This window comes from Erythrolamprus reginae, chromosome 13 (genome assembly GCF_031021105.1).
Source record: "Erythrolamprus reginae isolate rEryReg1 chromosome 13, rEryReg1.hap1, whole genome shotgun sequence".
NCBI classification, from domain to species: Eukaryota; Metazoa; Chordata; class Lepidosauria; order Squamata; family Dipsadidae; genus Erythrolamprus; species Erythrolamprus reginae.
In genome coordinates, this window is record NC_091962.1 from 6,171,793 (window position 1) to 6,196,776 (window position 24,984).

At 45.2% G+C, this 24,984-nt stretch overlaps 1 protein-coding gene across 1 annotated transcript; it reads left to right on the forward strand.

Annotated features, from left to right (window-relative positions):
* GAL3ST3 (galactose-3-O-sulfotransferase 3) lies at positions 1-24,971 on the forward strand. The gene is made up of 4 exons (XM_070766574.1): positions 1-82; positions 17,669-17,752; positions 18,169-18,289; positions 23,816-24,971. The coding sequence occupies exons 1-4, from the start codon at positions 1-3 to the stop codon at positions 24,969-24,971; spliced, it is 1,443 nt and encodes a 480-aa protein (XP_070622675.1).
* The last annotated feature ends 13 nt before the right edge of the window (positions 24,972-24,984 follow it).

Genomic DNA, 24,984 nt, shown 5'->3' on the forward strand with positions numbered 1-24,984 from the left:
ATGGGCCACACTGCGTACCAGGAGCAGAAATGGAGCTGTGCGCGCAGCTTTGTGACACTGGCGTGCGCCAATGCGCACCCCAGTGAGATTTTGATCCTGTGCATGCACAGAAAACAAAATCTAGTGAGAAGATAAACGCGATAGATTTTGGCTGTTTTTGGCTTCTGCGCATGCAGAAAATCTCACGAGATTTTGCTTCCTGTGTAGGGGCAGAAGCAAAATCTCGCTGGGGCGCTTGCACCCACGCTGGTGGCGGTAAGTAGCAACCCTCACTTGGTCACAAGAGTCCCACGGGGCTCTTGCGATCCCCTTTGGCGACCTACCGAGAAGCCCAAGTCAACAAGTCTTCAACGACGGCCTTGCTCATTGAAGAACCGCAGAAAGGTTGGCAAGGGAATGTCGTAAAACGGGGAAAACTCACGTCACAGCTTTCTCACTTGGCCACATAAAATTTGGGGCTCAATTGTGGTCATTAATCGAAGATTACATGTATTGAGTCGATCGTCTGTTTTTCTTCACGTTCCAAGCAACTGAATGCAGTGGTACCTCTACCTACAAATGCCTCTACTTAAGAACTTTTCTAGATAAGAACCGGGGGGTTTGCCTCTTCTCAAGAACTATTTTCCACTGTAACCGGAAAAGGCGGGGAGAAGCCTCCGTGGGGCCTGTCTAGGAATCTCCTGGAAGGAAACCGGGCCGGAAAAGGTGGGGAGAAGCCTCCGTGGGGCCTGTCTAGGAATCTCCTGGGAGGAAACAAGGCCGGAAAAGGCAGGGAGAAGCCTCCATGGGAATCCTCGGGGAGGAAACAGGGCCTCCACCCTCCCTGTGCTTTCCCCAATTGCACACATTATTTGCTTTTACATTGATTCCTATGGGAAAAATTGCTTCTTCTTACAAACCTTTCTACTTAAGAACCTGGTCATGGAACAAATTAAGTTCTTAAGTAGAGGTATCACTGTATTTGCAGAGCTGACTGGGGAATTCTGGGAATGGAAGTCACCCCTCTTTTAAGCTGCTGAGGTTTGAGAAAGACTGACCTGCCCGTGACATTAAATTGTGAAATCGGGCAGAAGTTGTGCAAACGCAGCATTGTAAAGGAAAGAACTCTGCTGTCTCGGCACATAAAATCGGAGGATGGAGAAGGAATTAAAATAAACTCGAATATAAAATGTCCAGGGACAAGCAGAAGCAACCAAATTCCAGTTTTCTCAGATGATGATGATTTTATTTGCAAAAAACAGTAATACACAGCAAAATGAGATTGATATGCTGGATTTTGTATCACAATATCACAAGCCGAACACTTCCCAAGCATCTAGGACTGTGTGATTTATTATTATTATTATTATTATTATTATTATTATTATTATTATTATTATTATTATTTTTATTATATTTATTATATTTATTATATTGTATTTATTATATTTATTATAGAAACATAGAAACATAGAAGTCTGACGGCAGAAAAAGACCTCCTGGTCCATCTAGTCTGCCCTTATACTATTTTCTGTATTTTATCTTAGGATGGATCTATGTTTATCCCAGGCATGTTTAAATTCAGTTCCTGTGGATTTATCTACCACGTCTGCTGGAAGTTTGTTCCAAGGATCTACTTATTATTATTATATTTATTATTATTATAGATTTATATGCTAGATTTTGTATCACAATATCGCCTGGCCTCCCCTCACCTCAAAGAAATAGTTTCCTTATCTATTTACTATTACTGAACATCCAAAATATACTCTTTAATTCTATGTACTCTGCTTAATAATAATAATAATAATAACAATAATAATCCAATAAAGTAAAGTAAGTAAAATAATAATAATAATAATAATAATAATAATATTAGATTTGTATGCCGCTCCTCTCCAAAGACTCTTAAAAGGGGACACTTAAACGACACAATATAACTCGCAAGTAAATCAAACTTCTGTGAAATCAAACTGTCCACTTAGGAAGCAACACTGATTGACAATCAATTCCACATGCTGTTGTGCACATTCAACTTTGCACAGAACAAAGTATTCAGTGAGAATATTTCATTCATTCAGATCCAGGATGTGTTATTTGAGTGTTCCCTTTATTTTTTTTGAGCAGTATATATATATGCCATATGGGTACATTCATATTACACACAAGGACACAAAAATCTACTTTATCTGCTATATAAACTGTATGTGTATGTACACGCCCGCACAGCTCTTCTAAAATGATACACCTTCAACCTCATTTAAAATAGATCCAGAGCCCAGAAGGGGGAAAAAGAAGGGGGAAAAAAATCAAAATTTTTCTACCAGTTCTGCGTACCGGACCCTAACATCTGCTTCTGCCTAGGCTCAATCTCCACAACCCCCCCCCCCCCCGATTGGCGGGCAAAAAAGCTCCACCTCTAGGAGGCCACCGCAAGGTGGGTGGGTTGGACTAGGTGATCTCGGAGGACCCTTCCAACTCTGCTCGTATCTGTGTTTATTTATTTTATTTTATTTATTTATTTATTTGTCAAACAATTATAGGGTGATAATTTGTACATATTAAACATTAGATAAGTAATGATAAAAAGTAACAAAAGAAGACATTTGTGTACTGGACAAATGGATAAATAAATAAATAAAATAAAAATAAAATGAATGAATAAATAAATAAAACAATAGGACAGGGACGGTAGGCACCATGGTGCGCTTATGCACGCCCCTTACAGACCTCTTAGAAAGGAGGAGAGGTCAATTGTAGATAGTCTAAGGTGAAAGGTTTTGAGGTTAGGAGTAGAAACCACAGAATCAGGTAGCGCATTCCAGGCGTTGATTACTCTGTTGCTGAAGTCGTATTTTTTGCAGTCAAATCTTTGACCTTACTACGAAGAGCCCCCTCTCCCAATCCCTAAATCCGGGGCTGGTGTGTGTGTGAGAGAGAGAGACAGGGAGAGAGACAAAGGCTCGGCTGGCGGACTTCGCGGGAACCCAGCCAGGGCGCATTCCCACGTTTTTTGGAAAGGGAGCGCGCGTGCCAACCTGGTAGCCTGCCCGACACGTGTCTGGCGAACGGGGGAGGGGGTGGAAGGGCGGGTCTGATGGGGGCCGGCTTTCCTCCTCCTCCTCCTCCGCCCGCCCCTTCCCCAGCCATCCCCCTCCCCATCCTTGCGCGTGGACCGACCGCCTCCTTGCCTGGAACCAGCCGATCCTCTCTTCCTTTCTTCCTTCCTTTCTTCCTTCAGCATCCTTCCTTTCGCCTGCTTTCCCCGGGCTGGGTGGGAGGGAGGGAGGGGGGCCGCCTCTTTAAGAGAGGGGGGGTCCAGATCTCTTCCCCCCCACCCCTCTTCCCCATCGGAGCCCTCTGCCCATCCGGCGCCGCAGTGGAGGGATGGGGTTTTTTTGGAGGGGGGGGGTAGGACCACGCGTCGGCTGAGCATCCTCGCCCCGTCGCGAAGGGTTGAGTGGCTTGGGTGAGGTGGGGGCGTCCTTTCCTTCTCTCCCACCCACACCCCCACCCGGGAAAGGAGAGGGGGGGTTCTGTCTCTTTTAGGGCTGTCGGAAGTGGGGGGGGGACGTTTCGGAATGTGGGGAGGGCGATTTGGATCCAAAGCAGTTGCCTCGTCTTAAATATATAAATATATAAAGACAACCCCCCCTCCAATAAGGGAAGAGGAGAAGAGGAGAAAAGAGCCCCCCCCTACACCAACCTCCTGCAGATCCCAGATCTTGCGTGGATTTCGGATCCCTGCAGCAGATCCCTGCAGGCCGCCTTGTGGAAGGGCTGGTAAGTTTTAACCGGAATCCCCCCCCCCCCAATTTTTCCCCCACACCCCACCCCCCCTAAAAAGCAGGACAGGGAGAAAGATGGAACTGGGGGGGGTCCCTTCTAAGTCCCATCATTCACAGCCAGGCAGGTGTGTGTGTGTGAGAGAGACGGGGGGTGTTCACCTTTTTGCGGAGGAAGGTGAGTTGAGGGGTCTTGAGGGGGGGTCCTTAAAGAAGGAGAGAAAGTCAAAAAATCCCTCGAGAAAGGGTGAATGGGCTCTCAAGCCCCAGGGTTGTTTTTTTTTAAGAAATTGTGTCTGTGTGTGTGTGTGTGTGTGTGTGTGTGTACATGTAGGTAGATTATGTCGGCGGAAAATCGGGCCGGTTCCCCCCCTATTTGGGTAAGTCTTTGACTTACAACCACGGTTGGGCCCAATATTTCGGTTGTTACGCGAGACGTTTCTTCGTTAAGCGAATTTCCGCCCCCTGTTTTACCGCCTTTCTTGCTCGCCGCCGTTAAACGAACCGCGTTTAAATGAGTCACTCGGTTGTTAAGGGAATCCGGCTCCCCCCCCGCCTGTTGAGTCGGCGAAAGTCGCAAAAGGGGGAGATCACGTGACACACACACACACACGCACGCACGCAAATATAAATCGGCGGCCGCACATCCGAATTTTGATCACGCGAACGCGGGGGATGCTGCGACGGTGGTAAGGGTGAGAAACAATTTTTTTTTGTAATTTTGAACGGTCACTAGGTGAAATGTTGTATGTCGAGGACGGGATGGTTTTGTGTTTTAGGAGAGGAAGAAGGCGGAAAGGTTGGTCGGTCCCCCTTTGTGAGTCTGTTTTGTGCGTTTCTCCTTCGCTGCCTAGATGTCCCTGTTTATTTTTATTTTTTTCCTCTTAAAATCCTGGTCACTAAAAAGAAAAAACAGTCTTGACATGCTCAGAGCTAAGATTTTTAAACAATTGTTGTGCCAGAACGTGGCTTTGCTTCCTCGGGGTCCTTTGCCTGGGATGACACAACCAAGGTGACTTCTGGGGCTGTGTTGTTGAAAAGGACACAACAGCTGAGGGTGATTTGTGCCCCGCCAGGTGTGATGGGTGTGAGATTCTTGGCAACAGGTTTTGAGAACAGGCACCGGTTACTGACCTTGTATCCAAGACCTGGGAGTTATCCTTCCAGTTGTGCAAGCAATTACACAAAGCTACAATTTAGATTGTGCGTGTGTGTGCCGTGCATTGTGTTCTCTGAAATTTAAGTTTGTGTTTATGTGGTGCATTGTGTCCTCTGAAGTTTAAGATTGTGTGTGTGTATGCAGTGCATTATGTTATCTGAAGTTTAAGATTGTGCGGGTGTGTCTATATGTGGTGCATTTTGTCCTCTGAAGTTTAAGATTGTGTGTGTGTATGCAGTGCATAGTGTTATCTGAAGTTTAAGATTGTGTGTGTGTATGCAGTGCATAGTGTTATCTGAAGTTTAAGATTGTGTGTGTGTGATGCATTGTGTCCTCTGAAGTTTAAGACTTTGTGTATATATGTGTGTGTATGTGTTGCATTGTGTTGAAGTTTAAGATTGTGTGCGTGTGTGTATGCAGTGCATTGTGTTATCTGAAGTTTAAGATTGTGTGGGTGTATGCAGCACATAGTGTTATCTGAAGTTTAAGATTGATTGATTGTGTGTGTGTGTGTGTGTGGTGCATTGTGTCCTCTGAAGTTTAAGACTTTGTGTTTATATGTGTGTGTATGTGTTGCATTGTGTTGAAGTTTAAGATTGTGTGTGTCTCTGTGTCTTGCATTGTGTCCTCTGAAGTTCTAGAACTGCTATTTTCCTCAATGGTGGAGTGGTGTTTCCTTCCCTTTCTCCTTCTCCTTCCCCAAGCTTTTAAGGATTCTTCATGTCCTTGAGGATTAGAATGTTGTTGCCTGTCTGTATCTTTAAAATAGGGGAAGTTCAGGGAGCAGGAGAGCAAGGCTGAGGGGCTTGTAGAAAAGAAAGAGGGGAGGGAAGAGGATCGGGCCCATAAAAGGTTTTGGGAGGGGCAAGGGGGGAGGTTCGCCCCTTTTGTCCTTTTTATTAATTCCAGCTCACCTTTATGGGGGGCAAAAGACCCTGCAGAATCTGGTTTCCTTTTCCTCCTTCTCCTCCCTCCCCTCCTCCATTCCTCCTTCCCCCTCTCCTTCCTTTTTTCCTTCCTTCCTTCCCTTTTTTTCCTTTCCTTTCTCCCTCCTCCCTCCCTCTTTTCCCTCCTTCTCTCTCTTTCCCTTCCTTCCTTTTCTTTCTCCCCTTTCTTTCTTTCCCTTTCTCCCTCCTCCATTGCTCTTTTCCCCCCTTCTCTCTTTTCCTTCCTTCCTTCCCTTTCTTTCTCTTCTTTCTTTCTTTGCTTTCTTTTCCTTTCTCCCTCCTCCCTTTTCCCCCTCCTTCTCTGTCTTTTTCTTCCTTCCTTCCTTCCTTTTCCTTTTCCTTCCTCCCTCTTTTCTCTCTTTCTCGATCATTTCCTTCCTTCCTTCCTCCTTTACTTTCCTTTTCCTACCTCCCTCTTTTCCCTCTTTCTCGATCATTTCCTTTCTTCCTCCCTCCCTCCCATTTTAGAGGGGCTGCTTCCCTCCCCCTCCCCTCCAGATCCCTTGCGGGGTTATCTAAAGGGGGGCAAGATTCCCAGGCCCCCTTTGAAGGTGGGGGCAGCCGGGAAGAGAAAATGCCCAGGGTGGCTTCCCGACCTCCCTTCTCCCTCTCTCGCCTTCTTCCACTTGGCCGCAGCGTCTCCGGCCTCTTGGCCAGCCAGGGATTAAGATTCCCCGCGGATGGATTCATATTTCTAGCGGTGGGATGATTATTTTAGACAAGCCCGGAAAACACACTTCCTGCTTACAGAGGGAAGGCCGGGAGGGTTTCAAAAGAAAAGGGGGAAGAAAAAAACAGGGTTAAAAAGAAGGAGGTCAGGCACCCCTGGACAGGTGGGACATTTCCACAAATCCCCAAACAAACCCAAGATAAGAGAATCCCTACATGGGCCACAGTTAAATGAAACTCCTTCCTTCCTTCCTTCCTCCCTCTCTACTATTACGTTCCTTCCTTCCCTCCCATTCATTCCCTCTCTCCCTCCCCTTCTCCCTATTATCCTTCTTCCTTCCTTCTTTTTTTCCTTCCTTCCTTCCTTCCGTCCTTCTTTTCCTTCCTTCCTCTATTACCTTCCTTCCTTCCCTCCCATTCATTCCCTCTCTCCCTCCCTTCCTCCCTATTATCCTCCTTCCTTCCTTTTTCCCTTCCTTCTATCCTTTCTTTCCTCCCTCATTCATTCCCTCCCTCCCTCCATTCCTTCCTCCCTATTATCCTCCTTCCTTCCTTCCTTTTTCCCTTCCTTCTTTCCATTCTTCCCTCCCTCCCATTCATTCCCTCCCTCCATTCCTTCCTTCTTTCTTTCCTTCCTCCTTCCCATTCATTCCTCCTTCTCTCCCTTCTTTCTTTTTCTTTCTTTCTCTTTCTTTCATCTCCTTCCTTCCTTTTCCCTTTCCCCAAAACTGTCCCTCCCTCCCTTCTTCCCTTCCCCTTTTCCCCTTTCACTAAACCCTTTCTCCCTTCCTCCCTCGCTTCTTCCCTTCCCCCTTTCTCTAAACCCTTCCTTCCTTTCTCTCCTCTCTTTCCCCCTTTCTCTTCCCTTTCTCCCTTCTTCCCTCACCTCTTTCTCTAAAACCTTCCTTCCCTTCCTTTCAGTTCCTTCCCTACCCTCTCTCCCTTCCTTCCTTTTCTGAAAATGAAAAGAGAAGTTGGTGGACCCCGAATTTAAAAAAAAACAATGCAGAAAACTAGGCTAATAGCCAGGAGTAAATTAGGTGTTGAAGTCCCCAAAAACCTTGGGCACCCCAAACTTAAGGAAAGGTGTAGTTTTTAAATAAATAAATATAAATTAAAAAAATAAAATTTTTAGACATCTTTCTCCTTTCCATGTTTGCTCGAGGAGGGGTGCAGTGGTCCTGCTAACTTGGGGACAATGGGAATTGTAGTACTACACACCCGGAGGGCTGCTTTGCACAACTGTGTGAGGAGAGACACACTCCGCTGCTCTTCAGCTCAATTGCCGCTGTGAAACCAGGTCAGTTTAATCATCGAGGGTAACCGGAGCCCCGGTAACCTGGCCTGGTGGCTGGCGAGCAATTGATACCCCCCTTGGGGATTAGGCAAGGAGCCAGTCCTCATTGATTTCACCTGAAGGGCTAAATGCAGACGCCAGCTGACCTGCCTGGACGGCTGGAAGTTAGCTTGTTGCCTTCACCGTGACCGTTTCTTTTAAACTCTTGTAAATATATGTTTTTAAGCCTTATTATTATTATTATTATTATTATTATTATTATTATTATTATTATTATTTATTGGATTTGTATGCCGCCCCTCTCTGTGGACTCCGTGAAAGGGAAAGACCTCCTCATTGGAGCCCTGCGAGGCAGGCTTGGTCTTTCACTGCTAGGATTAGAATAGGCGGAGTAATAATAACGACAGGATAACAGAGTTGGAAGGGGCCTTGTAGGTCATCTAGTCCAACCCCATTACCCAAGCAGGGAACCTTATACCGTTTCTGACCGGTGGCTGTCCAGTCTCTTCTTGAAAGCCTCCAGGGGTGAAATTCCCACAACTTCTGAAGGCAACTTCAGTTGATGGTTCTCATTGTCAGGAAATTGCTCCTTATTTCCAGGTTGAATCTCTTGTTGGTCAATTTCCATCCATTGTTCCTTGTCTGGCCTTTGGGCGCCTTGGAAAATGTTGTGATTCAGCCTGAGGCTCCTCAGGGACCGGCTGGATCTCTGCCAGATCCATGCCCAGAGGAGGAGGACAGTGAACAGGAGGGGGAGGACCAGGCAGACGGGGGAGAGGTACATCAGGAAGAGGAGGAGGGAGAGCAGCCTGAGACCCCCAGGGGGGCCTCTCCCCAGCTAGTAGCCTGGAGTCATTGGATGAAGACGCACAGGCTATAATAGACATGAGGCAGCGACATGCAGCTCAAAGACGGGGCCAATTAGAAAGGTATTTCCATCCCTGAATTGGCAACAGCTGGGTTTGGGTGTGGTTCTCCTCAGCAGGGTTGAAAAGGCAGGCCCGCCCTTACAGTCTTGTGGAGAGTTATCAACTGGGAGTCCTGTGACCTTGCTTCGATTCTCGGCGTCTCTGATCTTGGCTTGTGGCCTAGAAGTCTGGAAGACTTGGGGGAGGCGTGGGTTTTATTATCTCCAGCGTTGTTTTTGCCAGCAAGAATCCTGTTTTATTGCCTGGCCTTCGTGAAACCTCTGTGAAGCTTCAGAGTGTTCCTGTCTGTAAGAACAGTTTTTGTTACCTGTGTTTGCTTTGAATTTTATAAACTGCCTTTGCTTTTTACCAGTGTGTCTGGATACTCTTTTTGGTTGGTGTTGGCGTCTGGGGGGACCCAGACAGAACAGAAAATAGCTTGACCCCCTTCTTCCTCTCTGTAGCAGCCCCTCAAATATTGGAAGATGCTCTCCTGTCTCCCCTGGTCCTTCTCTTCCCTAGATCAGCCATGTCCAGTTACCGCAACCCTTCATCATATGTTTGAGCCTCCAGTCCCCTCACCATCCTGGTTGCTCTTCATGTTCAAGATTACTAGAGTCGGAAGGGACCTTGTGGGTCATCTAGTCCAGCCGCCCACTCAAGCAGAAGTCCCAACACCACTTCAGACAGATGGCAGTCCAGTTCCTTCTTGAAAGTCTCAAGCGTTGGAGCTCTCACAACCTCCGTAGGCAAGCTGTTCCGTTGTTCCTTATTTCCAGGTTGAATCTCTCCTGGTCCTTCTTTTCATTCAACTAGCCATGCCCAGTTTATTTATTTATTATTTATTTATTATTTAGATTTGTATGCCGCCCCTCTCCGCAGACTCGGGGCAGCTCACAACAAAGTGAAAACAATTTACAACAAATCCAATTTACTATTTAAAAATATTTTAAAAACCCCATTTTCTAAACACACATACATACAAACATACCATTCATAAATTGTATATGCCCGGGGGAGATGTCTCAGTTCCCCCATGCCTGATGACAAAGGTGGGTCTTAAGGAGCTTACGAAAGGCAAGGAGAGTAGGGGCAGTTCTAATCTCCGGGGGGAGTTGGTTCCAGAGGGTCGGGGCCGCCACAGAGAAGGCTCTTCCCCTGGGGCCCGCCAACTGACATTGTTTAGTTGACGGGACCCGGAGAAGGCCCACTCTGTGGGACCTAATCGGTCGCTGGGATTCGTGCGGCAGCAGGCGGTCTCGGAGATATTCTGGTCCAGTGCCATGAAGTGCTTTAAAGGTCATAACCAACACTTTGAATTGTGACCGGAAGTTGATCGGCAACCAATGCAGACTGCGGAGTGTTGGTGTAACATGGGCATACCTTGGAAGGCCCATGATTGCTCTCGCAGCTGCATTCTGCACGATCTGGAGTTTCCGAACACTTTTCAAAGGTAGCCCCATGTAGAGAGCATTACAGTAGTCGAACCTCGAGGTGATGAGGGCATGAGTGACTGTGAGCAGTGAGTCCCGGTCCAGATAGGGCCGCAACTGATGCACCAGGAGAACCTGGGCAAACGCCCCCCTCGCCACAGCTGAAAGATGGTTCTCTAATGTGAGCTGTGGATCAAGGAGGAGGCCCAAGTTGCGGACCCTCTCCGAGGGGGTCAATAATTCCCCCCCCAGGGTAATGCAACCATTCTTCATATGTTTTATCCTCTAATCCTCTTGGTTGCTCTTCTCTGCACTCTTTCTAGAGTCTGAACATCCTTTTTGCATTGTGGTGATCAAAACGGAATGCAGCATTCCAGGTGTGGCCTTACCAAGGCTTTATATAGTGGCATTAATGCTTCACGTGGTCTTATTGCCCCCCCCCTATTCATTAATATATAGTCTATGCAGCCAAATGTATGATATATTGCTGAATAATATGTACTTCTGTTTGAAATTTCTGCATGAAGATCCACCACATTAAGTCTGTTTAAATGTAACATCCTACTGTTTCCAATCCCATTTGTTAATATACAAGTTAAAAAAGTAGATATTAAAAGTATTTGGTTATCAGATCATGCCCCACTATTGGCAGAATTGGAAATAGGTCAGGAAAAGCAATCAAAGAATTTGGAGATATAATGCAGTTGTAACTGCTAGTGAACAAGATAAAGAGAAATTGCAAACAGAGTTATCTGGATATTTTAGAATTAATGATGTGGGTGGTATTAAACAATCGATTGTGTGGGGTGCATGTAAGGCTTTTATGAGGGGACAATGTATATGTATGGAAGCCGATATTAGGAAGAGGTGGGGTAGAGAGAGGGAAAGGAAGATAAGGGAAATAGATTTGATACAAGAGCAGTTAAGATTAACTAAAAGTAGCCATGATCAGTTCTTGCAACTGCTTTTCCTATGTTAAAGTTTCCAGTCCCCTATATCATTCTGGTGCAGTGATTTTCAACCTTTTTTGAGCCGCGGAACATTTTTTACATTTACGAAACCCTGGGGCACATTGAGCGGGGGGGAGGGGGCGGCTAAAAAAAGTTTGGCCAAAAAAATTCTCTCTCTCTCTCTTCCTCCACTTTGCTCTCTCTCTTTCTCCCTCCCTCTTTCTCTCCCTTCCTTTCTCTTTCTTTCTCTCTCTCTCCCTCTTTCTTTCTGTTCCTTCCTTCCTCTCTTGTTTGCTCTCTTTCTCTCTCCCTCCCTACCTCCCTCTCTTTCTCTCTCTTGCTTTCTCTCTCTCTCTTGCTCTCTCTCTTTCTTTTTCTCTCTTTCTTTCTCTTGTTCTCTTTCTTTCTCTTTTGTTTTCTCTCTCTCGTTCTCTTTCTCTCTCTCTCGCTCTTTCTCTCTCTCTTGCTTTCTTTCTCTCTTGCTTTCTCTCTCTCTTGCTTTCTTTCTCTCTTCCTTTTGCTCTCTCTTGCTTTCTTTCTCTCTTGCTATCTCTCTCTCTTGCTTTCTCTCTCTCTGAGCTTCGCGGCACACCTGACCATGTCTCGCGGCACACTAGTGTGCCATGGCACACTGGTTGAAAAACACTGCTCTAGTGTTTCAATGTTTTCTTTGCACTGTTTCTAGAGTCTCAACATCTCCCTTGTAATTCAGTAAAGCGGAGAAATTTCATTATTGAGAAACGTGGATTTGATCCTTGGACTCCGTGAAGACCCACACAGATGGTGGTTTATGGGCCTGTTTTGCTAAGGAGAGGGAAGAACTAATATGCTTTCAATGGATTCGCTTTAATCCTTCCAGCTCTTATTTCCCACCTCTCGTATCTTTGCACAAAGCCCGCTTGTATCCGCATAGTAGTGTCATTTCCAAACAGGTGACTTGCTTTGCAAATCCCACGATGCCTTCAAAACAATCCGCCCAGTGTATCTCTGTGGATCTCACCTCGCCGTTTTGCGTCAAAATAGCTATGCAGGCAGTCCTCCGCTTACAACGGTTCACTTAGTGGCCATTCAAAGTGACAACAGCACCAAAAAAAATTTGAGGAATTTTCTCATATGTTCTACCGTTGCCTGGATAAGTCTCTGCAGTTTGGATTGAAGTAGTCTGAGTATTGTATTGGCAGTTCTGTGTTAGCAGAAACTTCAGAAGAGAAGGATTTAGGGGTAGTGATTTCTGACAGTCTCAAAATGGGTGAGCAGTGCAGTCAGGTGGTAGGGAAAGCAAGTAGGATGCTTGACTGCATAGCTAGAGGTATAACAAGCAGGAAGAGGGAGATTATGATCCCGCTATATAGAATCCTGGTAAGACCACATTTGGAATAATACTGTGTTCAGTTCTGGAGACCTCACCTACAAAAAGATATTGACAAAATTGACAGGCTACAAGAATGGTGGAAGGTCTTAAGCATAAAATGTATCAGGAAAGACTTCATGAACTCAATCTGTATAGTCTGGAGGACAGAAGGAAAAGGGGGGACATGATCGAAACATTTAAATATGTTAAATAAGGTCCAGGAGGGAAGTGTTTTTAATAGGAAAGTGAACACAAGAACAAGGGGACACAATCTGAAGTTAGTTGGGGGAAAGATCAAAAGCAACAGGAGAAAATATTATTTTACTGAAAGAGTAGTGGATCCTTGGAACAAACTTCCAGCAGACGTGGTGGATAAATCCACAGTAACTGAATTTAAACATGCCTGGGATAAACATATATCCATCCTAAGATAAAATACAGAAAATAATATAAGGGCAGACTAGATGGACCATGAGGTCTTTTTCTGCCGTCAGACTTCTATGTTTCTATGTTTCTATGTTTGCCATTGCCTCTTTTCTAAGGCCAAGATAAAGTGGTCTGGACGAAAGTCGTCCAACTGGCTTTGTGGTGGGACCGTCTTCTAGTAGTCTTCAGCAGCAGCTTAAAAAAAGCCAAAGCAATCCTAAACTGCATTAATAGAGGGATACAATCAAGATCCAGGGAGGTGCTTATACCACTCTATAAAATTTTAGTTAGATCCCTTCTGGAGTTATTGCATCGAGTTATAGTCCCCGCACTATAAAAAAAGATGTTTAGAAAGAGTGCAGAGAAGAGCAACCAAGATGATTAGGGGACTGGAGGCAAAAACTATGTTTGTTTGTTTGTTTGTTTGTTTTATTTTTATTTATTTATTAATTTTTTTATTTATTGTTTTATTTTATTTTTTATTTTTTTATTTTTTTATTTTTTATTTATTTATTTATTGGATTTGTATGCCGCCCCTCTCCGTAGACTCGGGGCGGCTAACAACAGTAATAATAACAGCATATAACAATCCAATATTAAAACAGTTAAAAACCCTTATTATAAAACCAAGCATACATGCAGACATACCATGCATAAAATTGTAAAGGCCTAGGGGGAAAGAGTATCTCAGTTTCCCCATGCCTGGCGGCAGAGGTGGGTTTTAAGAAGCTTACGAAAGGCAAGGAGGGTGGGGGCAATTCTCTGGGGGGAGTTGGTTCTAGAGGGCCGGGGCCGCCACAGAGAAGGCTCTTCCCCTGGGTCCCGCCAAGCGAGAAGGCCAACTCTGTGGGACCTAACTGGTCGCTGGGATTCGCGCAGCAGAAGGCGGTCCCTGAGATAATCTGGTCCAGTGCCATGCAGAGAGATGATATGATATGAAGAGAGGTTGCAGGAACTGGGCCTGGCTATGTCAGGGGAGACATGATAGCAGTCTTCTGATATTTGAGGGTCTGCCACAGAGAGGAGGAACGGGGGTTAGGCTGTTTTCCAAAGCACCAGAAGGCCAGACAAGGAACAATGGATGAAAACTGACCAAGGAGAGATTCAAGGGAGAAATTTTTTGACAGTGAGAACAATCAACCCATGGAACAGAAGTTGCCTTCAGAAGTTGTGGGAGTTTCATCTCTGGAGGCTTTCAAGAACAGACTGTGAGAAATAGTGTAGGATCTCCTGCTTGCCCGGGGGTTGAACTACGGTAGATCAGTGTTTTTCAACCAGTGTGCCACGGAACATGGTCAGGTGTGCCGCAAGAGGGGAGAGAGAAAGAGAAAGAAAGCAAGAGAGAGAGAGAAAGATAGTGAGAGAGAGAGAGAGAAAGAAAGCAAGAGAGAGAGAAAGGAAGCAAAAGAGAGACAGAGAGAAAGAGAACGAGACACAGAGGGAGAGAGAGCAAGAGAGAGAGGGGGGAGAGAGAAAGAGAAAGAAAGCAAGAGAGAGAGAGAAAGAAAGCAAGAGAAAGAGAGAGAAAGAAAGAAAGAAAGAAAGCAGGAGAGAGAGAGAGAGAAAGAAAGCAAGAGAGAGTGTGTGAGAGAGAGAGAGAAAAAGAGAGAAACAGAGAGAAAGAAAGCAAGAGAGAAAGAGTGAGTGAGACAGAAAGAAAGCAAGAAAGAGAGAGAGAGAGAGAGAAGGAAAGGAAGGGAGAGGGAGAGAAAAATGAGAGAAAAAAGGGGAGAAAAAAGATAAATGAGAAAATGATTGAGGCAGAGAATGAAAGGAAAGAGAGAGAAACAAAAGAGAGAGAAGTGACTCTTGATTTAAAGCATATGATAAAAAGCACCCAAAGAATAAGAGAGGAAAACCCCCCAGCCCTCACATGTTTTTGGAAATGGTTAAAGCGTGTATACACACACACACACACACACACACACACAAGGGGGAGATAATATGTATAATATGTACTGTCTTAGAGTGTCATTTTGTGTCATTTTGGTTGGTGGTGTGCCCCAGGATTTTGTAAATGTGAAAAATGTGCCGTGGCTCAAAAAAGGGTTGAAAACCACTGGACTAGATGACCCACAAGGTCCCTTCCAACTCTATTATTCTGCTGTTATTATTCTGCTAGTCTAATGTTGTGGGAGCTTCATCACTGGAAGCTTTCAAGAAAAGGCTAAAAGGACCGTAGACCTTTGCTCTTCTTTGGAGCAACATATTTCAAATGGTGTTTACTGAGCCCACACGTTTTGCAGAATGCGGCTCCCTGTTAAGCCACGATATCGTTTGACTTCCTTGAGTTTCTCGGTGGATCCTTTTAGCGGTGTGAATTTCTAGTACTGTACGTGAAGATACCGGGCATTTGAGCCTACGAAGGACACTATGCCCTCTCTGCTGAGAAAGCTTTGTCCCCTTAAAAAAAAAACACCATATGGTGAGTTTAAACTATGGAAAGGTTTAATGTTTCCAAATGTAAAATAAGGCACTTGGGGAAAAGGAATCCTCAATCTGAGTATTGCATCGGCAGTTCTGTGTTAGCAAATACTTCAGAAGAGAAGGATTTAGGGGTAGTGATTTCTGAGAGTCTCAAAATGGGTGAACAGTGTGGTCGGGCAGTAGGAAAAGCAAGTAGGATGCTTGGCTGCATAGCTAGAGGTATAACAAGCAGGAAGAGGGAGATTATGATCCCGCTATATAGAATGCTGGTGAGACCACATTTGGAATAATATTGTGTCCAGTTCTGGAGACCTCACCTACAAAAAGATATTGACAAAATTGAACGGGTCCAAAGACGGGCTACAAGAATGGTGGAAGGTCTTAAGCATAAAACGTATCAGGAAAGACTTCATGGACTCAATCTGTATAGTCTGGAGGACAGAAGGAAAAGGGGGGACATGATCGAAATATTTAAATATATTAAAGGGTTAAATAAGGTCCAGGAGGGAAGTGTTTTTAATAGGAAAGTGAACACAAGAACAAGGGGACACAATCTGAAGTTAGTTGGGGGAAAGATCAAAAGCAACACGAGAAAATATTATTTTACTGAAAGAGTAGTAGATCCTTGGAACAAACTTCCAGCAGACGTGGTAGATAAATCCACAGTAACTGAATTTAAACATGCCTGGGATAAACATATATCCATCCTAAGATAAAATACAGAAAATAGTATAAGGGCAGACTAGATGGACTAGGAGGTCTTTTTCTGCCGTCAGACTTCTATGTTTCTATGTTTCTATGTTCATTTTTATTTTTATTTTATAAATTTAGACAGTCACCCATCTAGGTCCATGATCGTGGGCAATCTACCAGTTGAAAAGAGAATTTTTTTTAAAAAAAATCAAGTTTTAAGCAAACAGATAACATGAAACTACACAGCAGCCAAGAGTTATTATTATTATTATTATTATTATTATTATTATTATTATTATTATGATAATAATAATAAGTGAATTAGGGACAAAATGAATGGCAATGCTCGGGGGCATCTCAAAACAGCTGTCTTTATCTTTCAAATTCCAGATGTGTCTGTCGCTTAGAGTGGTTTTTTGGCAAGATTTGCTTCCACAATCTGTCTGTTGAATTAAATAATGCCAAATCTATTTCCCAGAGTGGGGGAGCGGGAACAAGTTTTATTTTTCAGTTTTGCTTTAAGAGTGTAAGAAAAAGATCTCTGATACCTGATCTCTTTTTGCAGCTGAAATAAAGTGATTCCCCGCACAATACCCTACGAGACTAGACTTTCAATCCTGGGCCTAGAAAGCTTAGAACTAAGACGCCTTAAACAAGATCTAAGTATTGCCCACAAGATCATATGCTGCAACGTCCTGCCTGTCGGCGACTACTTCAGCTTCAACCACAACAACACAAGAGCACGCAACAGATTTAAACTTAATATTAACCGCTCCAAACTTGACTGTAAAAAATATGACTTCAGTAACCGAGTTGTCGAAGCGTGGAACTCATTACCAGACTCCATAGTGTCATCCCCAAACCCCCAACACTTTACCCTTAGATTATCTACGGTTGACCTATCCAGATTCCTAAGAGGTCAGTAAGGGGCGAGTACAAGTGCACTAGAATGCCTTCCCTCCCCTGTCCTATTGCTCTCCTACATCTCCTATATACCTTTCCTCTATTCCTATATCTCTTCTTCTATTCTTTCATTGATATGTTCTATTCCTATACCTTCTTTTCTATTCTTTCTTAGATATATTTTACTATGAGTATCTCCTCTATAACCTTCATCATGTATTTTACTATGTGTATATTGATATATACCCACTAAAACCCTCATTGTGTATTGGACTTTTATATCCTTTCTTTATGTATAATAACTCATGTCTATCCTCTTCAACATGTATTGTGCATTGGACAAAATAAATAAATAAATAAATAAGAAACAAGGGATTAGAGACGCGGCCAAGCCGGCTCATGGCCCAGCGGCTATCCTGGAGATGTTCCACTCAGAAAGACCCTTGGGCCTGGAACCCGATCCGTACATCTTGGATCTGCTGTTTTCTCTCTCTAACTGGCCTCCTACCTTTCGCTGTTGCTTTTCCCAGGCTGGGTCAAGCAGTAAGTCCCGGTCCCAGTCTTCCTCCTGTGCCATATAGTCTTCGGTCACCATGTAGCTATGGTTGTATTGCATGTGTGTTTCCATCTGCATCGTCATGTTGCCTTGGTTCTACGAAACCCTTTTCTCTCCCTTACAATTTACACGGTTTTTCCCCCCGGTCTCCTTTTCTGCTTTGCTCCCCTCTCGGCTCCCCTTAGAGGTCAAAGATCCCCCCAAGTCCTTCCAGGCTGTGCGTCCGCCTGCTTTGCAGCTGCACCTGTCAAAACCAATCCACGTGACCGGTAGTTAGATAGATAGATAGATAGATAGATAGATAGATAGATAGATAGATAGATAGATAGATAGATAAATAGTCCAAATATCTTCAAGTTGCCAACGTTGGGAAACACTGGACTAGAAGACCTCCGATGTCCCTTCCATCTATTCTGTTACTCCATTGTACCTTGTTGCAATGAGACTGAACAGTAAATGCGGAATTCTATTTTGCATTTTTGAACGAATGGCTCAAAGTGTCCGTCGAGGACTTTCTTGCATCCCCAAGCTGACCATCAAAAGTGTTTTTGTTTCTCTTCAGGTTATCCATTGACATGTCAGGCCCGGGCAACTTGAGACGCTCCAACTACGGTTGCCTGCTGTAGGCTTCCATGAGGGCGGGATTCGCACTTGCCACGCGCTTGGATCGAGGCCCCCGGCACAGCCTGTCCTTGGCTGGTCTTCCCCAACGGCCCGAAGATGATGTCTCGGAAGAAAATCCTTCTATTCCTGCTGGCGTTCAGCACCGGCACGCTGCTCCTACGCCAGAGCACCCACTTCAGTTGGTAAGTATCTGAGGAGGGGTCTCCAGGAAGCAGGGAAGGGTTGCTGGATTAGTGCTGGGAATGTGGCGACGGGCCAGGGGCTTGTCAAGTAGGGGGGGGAATTGCAGGAAGAGGGAACTAGCATCTCCGAAAGAGGATCCGTCCAACAGGTAGTGGGATATCAGTTATTATTTATTTATTATTATTTATTCTTTGTCCAATATACAATACATATGGAAGAGAATAGACATTAAGTAATATATATAAAGATAGAAAGTAAAAAAGAATAGAAGAAGATGGGAGGGAGAGAATATATATGATATATATATATATATCATGCTTCGTGCTGCTGTAAATAATAAATAATATCTACAGCAGCACAAAGCTTATAACTTCAGCCTGATGATGGTGAATGTGATTTCACCGAAACGTCGCATAGACAATCAAAGTATTACACGGGGCAAAACCCGAACTCAGAACAATCTACATATATATATATGGAGAGAATATATATGTTATATGAGATAAGGAAAGACAATTGGACAGGGGACGATAGGTACATCAGTGCACTTATATACGCCCCTTACTGGCCTCTTAGGAACCTGGAAAGGTCAATCGTGGATAGTCTAAGGGAGAAATGTTGGGGGTTGGGAGTTGACACTATTGAGTCCGGTAATGAGTTCCACGCTTCGACAACTCGATTGTTAAAGTTATATTTTTTACAGTCAAGTTTGGAGCGGTTAATATTAAGTTTGAGTCTGTTGCGTGCTCTTTTGTTGTTGCGGTTGAAGCTGAAGTAGTCATTGGCCGGAAGGACATTGCAGCATATGATCTTGTGGGCAATACTTAAATCTTGCAATATTTGAGGGGCTGTCATGGAAAAGGGCTGGTCAACCTGTTCTTCGATAGCAAGTGAGGGGCAGGACAAGACAGCAGCGGATGGAAACTAATCAAGCAGAGAAGCAACCTAGAACTAAGGAGAAATTTCCTAACAGTGAGAACAATGAATCAGTAGAATGACTCCATACATTGTGAGTAGTGGGTGAGCAGTGTGGTCGGGCAGTAGGAAAAGCAAGTAGGATGCTTGGCTGCATAGCTAGAGGTATAACAAGCAGGAAGAGGGAGATTGTGATCCCCTGATATAGAGCGCTTGTGAGACCACATTTGGAATAATACTGTGTTCAGTTCTGGAGACCTCACCTACAAAAAGATATTGACAAAATTGAACGGGTCCAAAGACGGGCTACAAGAATGGTGGAAGGTCTTAAGCATAAAACGTATCAGGAAAGACTTCATGAACTCAATCTGTATAGTCTGGAGGACAGAAGGAAAAGGGGGGGACATGATCGAAACATTTAAATATGTTAAAGGGTTAAATAAGGTCCAGGAGGGAAGTGTTTTTAATAGGAAAGTGAACACAAGAACAAGGGGACACAATCTGAAGTTAGTTGGGGGAAAGATCAAAAGCAACGTGAGGAAATATTATTTCACTGAAAGAGTAGTAGATCCTTGGAACAAACTTCCAGCAGACGTGGTTGGTAAATCCACAGGAACTGAATTTAAACATGCCTGGGATAAACATATATCCATCCTAAGATAAAACACAGGAAATAGTATAAGGGCAGACTAGATGGACCATGAGGTCTTTTTCTGCCGTCAGTCTTCTATGTTTCTAGTGTTGGGCAAACCGAACTTGCAAAAAGTTCGGGTAAAGTTCGGGTTCGGCGTTCGCTCGAACACTGCGAAACGACGACGCCCGGCAGGAGAGTGGGGAATCCCACGATGGGATTCCGGGGGCGGGGCTTTGACGTCACGGAGACTCCTTCCTCCCCGTTTCGGCCAGCCAGGAAGGAGTCTCCGTGACGTCAAAGCCCCGCCCCCGGAATCCCATCGTGGGATTCCCCACCTCCTTTTGCTTGCAGCGCCGCTTCGGCATCCATTTCTGTAAAAATAAAAGGAATTCCCCACCTCCCTGTTTATTTTTACAGAAAAGGACGCCGCAGCGGTTTGCTGCTGTTTGGGTTCGGGTTCGGGGAACTCACCCGAACTTCACGGCAGAGTTTGGGTGAGTTCGCCGAACCTGAACTTTGTTGGGTTCGCCCAACACTAGTTGTGAGTGCTTCGACACTGGAGGTTTTAAAGAAGAGATTAGACAGTCATGTGTCTGGAATGCTATAGGGAAGTGATGGTGAACTTTTTGCCCCATCACTTCCCTATAGGGTGGGTGTGTGGTATCGTGCAATTGTGAGTGCCCACACCCATTTAAATGCTTGACAATGCTGAAAAAGGCCTTCTCCTCCCCCTGGAGGCCACCTGGAGACTAGAAAAGGCCCATTTCGCCATATGTCGTCTTACCTTGTCCCATCGTCCCATCAGTTGTCGCAAATCAGTTTCATTAACCAAATTCATCCATATATGGCGAGGAGAATACAAGACCAAGCTACAAGAAACAAATTGGAATCACTTTATAAATATGTAAATAGATACTTTGCTTTTGAGTTAAAATGACTTATACAACAAAATTTGGTGGTGGGGTGTGAATGTTGGTCTGGTAGTGGGCACTAATAAAACAAAGCACCTGTTTGTTTTATTTATTTATTTATTTACTTCCTTCCTTCCTTCCTTCCTTCCTTCCTTTCTTTCTTACGTACGTGCATACGTACGTACGTATTTATTCATTCATTCATTTATTCATTCATTTATTCATTTATTTATTCATTCATTCATTTATTTATTCATTCATTCATTCAATTTTTTATGCCGCCCTTCTCCTTAGACTCAGGGCGGCTTACAACATGTTACCAATAGCACTTTTTAACAGAGCCAGCCTATTGCCCCCACAATCTGGGTCCTCATTTGACCCACCTGGAAGGATGGAAGGCTGAGTCAACCTTGAGTCGGTGATGAGATTTGAACCGCTGACCTACAGATCTACAGTCAGCTTTAGTGGCCTGCAGTACTGCACTCTCCCTGCTGCGCCACCCCAGCTCTTATGCTGCGTGTGTTTATTTTTTAAAAAATCAATAAAAATATTTTTTTAAAAAAATAGAAATAGCCCATTCCCCAACTTCTGATGGGCCCAGTAGACCCATTTTTCACCCTCCCCAGGCTCTAGAGCAGTGGTTCTCAACCTTTCTAATGTCGCGACCCCTTAATACAGTTCCTCATCTTGTGGTGACCCCCAACTATAAGTTTAGTGCCAATTCTCCCAACAGAGCTTTGAGCTGATTGGCAGGAAGGTCAGAGGGACCCCCCCCCCTGTAAACGCCTGATTGGTTGGATTGTAAAAATATGTTCCGAGATGCCAGAATAGAAGCTTTAGTTAGAATAGAATAGAATAGAATAGAATTTTATTGGCCAAGTGTGATTGGACACACAAGGAATTTGTCTTGGTGCATATGCTCTCAGCGTACATAAAATAAAATATACATTTGTCAAGAATCATGTGGTACAACACTTAATGATTGTCATAGGGGTCAAATAAGCAATGAAGAAGCAATATTAATAAAAATCTTAGGATATAAGCAACAAGTTACAGTCATACAGTCAACATGGGAGGAAGTGGGTGATAGGAATGATGAGAAAAACTAGTAGAAGTGCAGTTTTACTAGAAAGTCTGACAGTGTTGAGGGAATTATTTGTTGAGTAGAGTGATGATTTGATTTGATTTTGATTTATTGGATTTGTATGGCGCCCCTCTCCGCAGACTCGGGGCGGCTAACAACAGTAACAAAACAATATAATCCAATACTAAAAAACAGTTAAAACCCGTTATATAAAAACCAATCATACATACAGACATACCATGCATAAAATTTTAAAGGCCTAGGGGGAAAGTGTATCTCAATTTCCCCATGCCTGGCGGCAGAGGTGGGTTTTAAGCAGCTTATGAAAGGTTCTTCCTGGCGTTCGGAAAAAAACTGTTGCTAACACCATTGGAAATTTGTCTTTTCCCATGGTGTTAGGCGACCCCTGTGAAATGGTCGTTCAACCCCGAAAGGGGTCCCGACACCAAGGTCGAGAACCACTGCTCTAGAGGCTTTCGTGAAGCCTGGAGAGGGCAAAAATGCCTTCCCTTATTCCCCCAGGGGCTCTCTATAAGCCAAAAACGTCCTCCCAGAGCCTCTGTGTGAGCTGAAAATCAACTGACCAGCATGCCCGTGCATGTTGGAGCTGAGCTAGGGCAATGGCTTGTGTGTCAGCCGATATGGCTGCGCGTGCCACCTGTGGCACCCATGCCATAGGTTCGCCATCACTGCTATAGGGTCTCCTGCTCAAGCAGGGCTTTGGACTAGGGTCCCCAACTTGGCCGCAGGAGTGCTGGGTGAGTGTGCATGCTTGCACACTAAGCGGCAGTTGTGAAAGTGCTCACACGCACAAAACCATCCTCACTCCGCACCACCAGTAGTGGGCTGCACCTGGTATGGGCCACATTATAGTATGGTAGCAAAAATTTATTTGTTTGTTTGTTTGTTTGTTTGTTTATTTACTTATTTATTTATTTATTTATTAGGTTTGTATGCTGCCCCTCTCCGTAGACTCGTTATATGTATATAACTTCGCTGATACGAATATCCGTAAATTTACAATAAGATAAGCTGCAAAGAGGCAGCAGGGGTAGAGGGTGGGACGGAACTACATGTTGTATTGTCCTATAACAGACAATCTATAATTGTACTCACAAACCAAGAATACAATGATCTGTTTTTGTGTGTTTTTAAATATGTATATAATCCAATAAAATTTTATTTTAAAAAAAGAAAGAAATAGCCTAAAATCGGTGAAATCGCACGCACTCGAGTGTCTTAATAATTAATAATAATAGTTTATTAGATTTGTATGCCGCCCCTCCCCGAAGATTCGGGGAATCTCACAACAACAATAAGTACAGTAAACGATGATACAAATCCAATTAATAAAAGTAGAATTAAATCTCCTTAATATTAAAAACAATCCATGCGACACAGTCATACCGTTCTCAAGTGCTATAGTCAGAAAAGAGGGGGGAATTAAGTCCCCCATGCCTGGCGGCATAGGTGAGCCTTTAACATCTTGCTGAAGACGGGGAGGGTGGGGGCAATTCGAATCTCCAGGGGGAGTTGATTCCAGAGGGCCGGGGCCGCCACAGAGAAGGCTCTTCCCCTAGGTCCCGCCAGACGACATTGTTTAGTCGATGGGACCTGGAGAAGGCCAACTCTGTGGGACCTAATCGGCCGCTGGAATTCGTGCGGCAGAAGGCAGTCCCGTAAGTATTCTGGTCTTCATGTGAGATTTCACTTTCTTTGCATGGGCAGAACCCGAACGTCATGGGCAGCCCTTCGCTGCTCACCACCACCGCCGGTCAACCCTTACCATAAAAGTCAGACAGCTCTAGACTTGAAGGCCTTCACGGTCCCTCTCTGATTGTCCGATGTTGTAATTCAAGTATATGGACCGTTACACAGGGTACAATAAACTGAGCTAAATCGGAACCCGATGAGTCTGTGTTTCGCGGCTAGCTAGGCAGAATTGTGGCGCCGTAGAAAACCTTGTTTCTGTTTCCGGCAGGTTCCCAAAGTCTCCTCCCTTCAGCTGTGCCCCGTGGGTCTCCACGCACCCGAAGCACACTGCCGTGGCCTTCCTGAAGACCCACAAAACAGCCAGCACCACGGTGCAGAACCTGCTCTTCCGTTTCGCCGAGCGGCACAATGTGACAGTGGCACTGCCCCACCACGCTTGCGACCACCAGTTCTGCTACCCGCACAACTTCTCGTCCCGCTTTGTGCACCCGTACACCATCCCGCCCCGCCTCATTGCCAGCCACCTGCGCTTCAACCGCGAGGAACTGCACCACCTCATGCCCAACGACACCGTCTACATCACCATCCTGCGCGAGCCGGTGGCCATGTTCGAATCGCTGTTCAGTTACTACAATCAATACTGCCCGGCCTTCCGACGGGTACCCAACGGATCCATGGAGACCTTCCTCAACAATCCGTCCCAGTACTATCGGTCCCATGAGAAGTACGCCATGTACGCACACAACACCTTGGTGTACGACCTGGGGGGAGACCCCGAACACAGCCCCGAGGACTCCTCATACCTCCCCAAATTTATCCATCAAATCGAAGGTATTTTCTCCCTGGTGATGTTGGCGGAGTATTTCGACGAATCGTTAGTTCTTCTCCGCCATCTTCTGGCCTGGGACCTGGAGGACATTCTCTACGTCAAGCTCAACATGCGCAGCCTGGAATCCAAGCTCAACATCAGCTCGGCCCACGTGGCCGCGCAGATCCGCGCCTGGAACGCCCTCGACGCTGCCCTCTACGACCACTTCAATGTCACTTTCTGGAGGAAGCTAGGTAAGATGGACCAAGGTTGCCTCCAGAAGGAGGTACGGGCCCTTCACCGGGCCTGCGAGCGCCTGGCGCGCCACTGCTTTGGCGGACAGTCCCTGCTGCGCCCGGCCATGCAGATCAAGAACAAAGACCTCCGTCCGTGGCAGCCCAGCGCCAAGGTGGACATTGTGGGCTACGACCTGCCGGGTTCTGGGCCCCACTTGGACGAACAGTGTCTCAAATTGGTCATGCCGGAGGTGCAGTATTCCCGCTACTTGCTACGGAAGCAGAGCCTCAAAAACCGGCGTCGGGCCGTCCTCCATCGGCCCCTCTCGCCCCGAGGACTTCTACCTCCGCCTCGGCACCCAGCTGTCAAAGCTTCCTGAGCAGGAGGAAGGG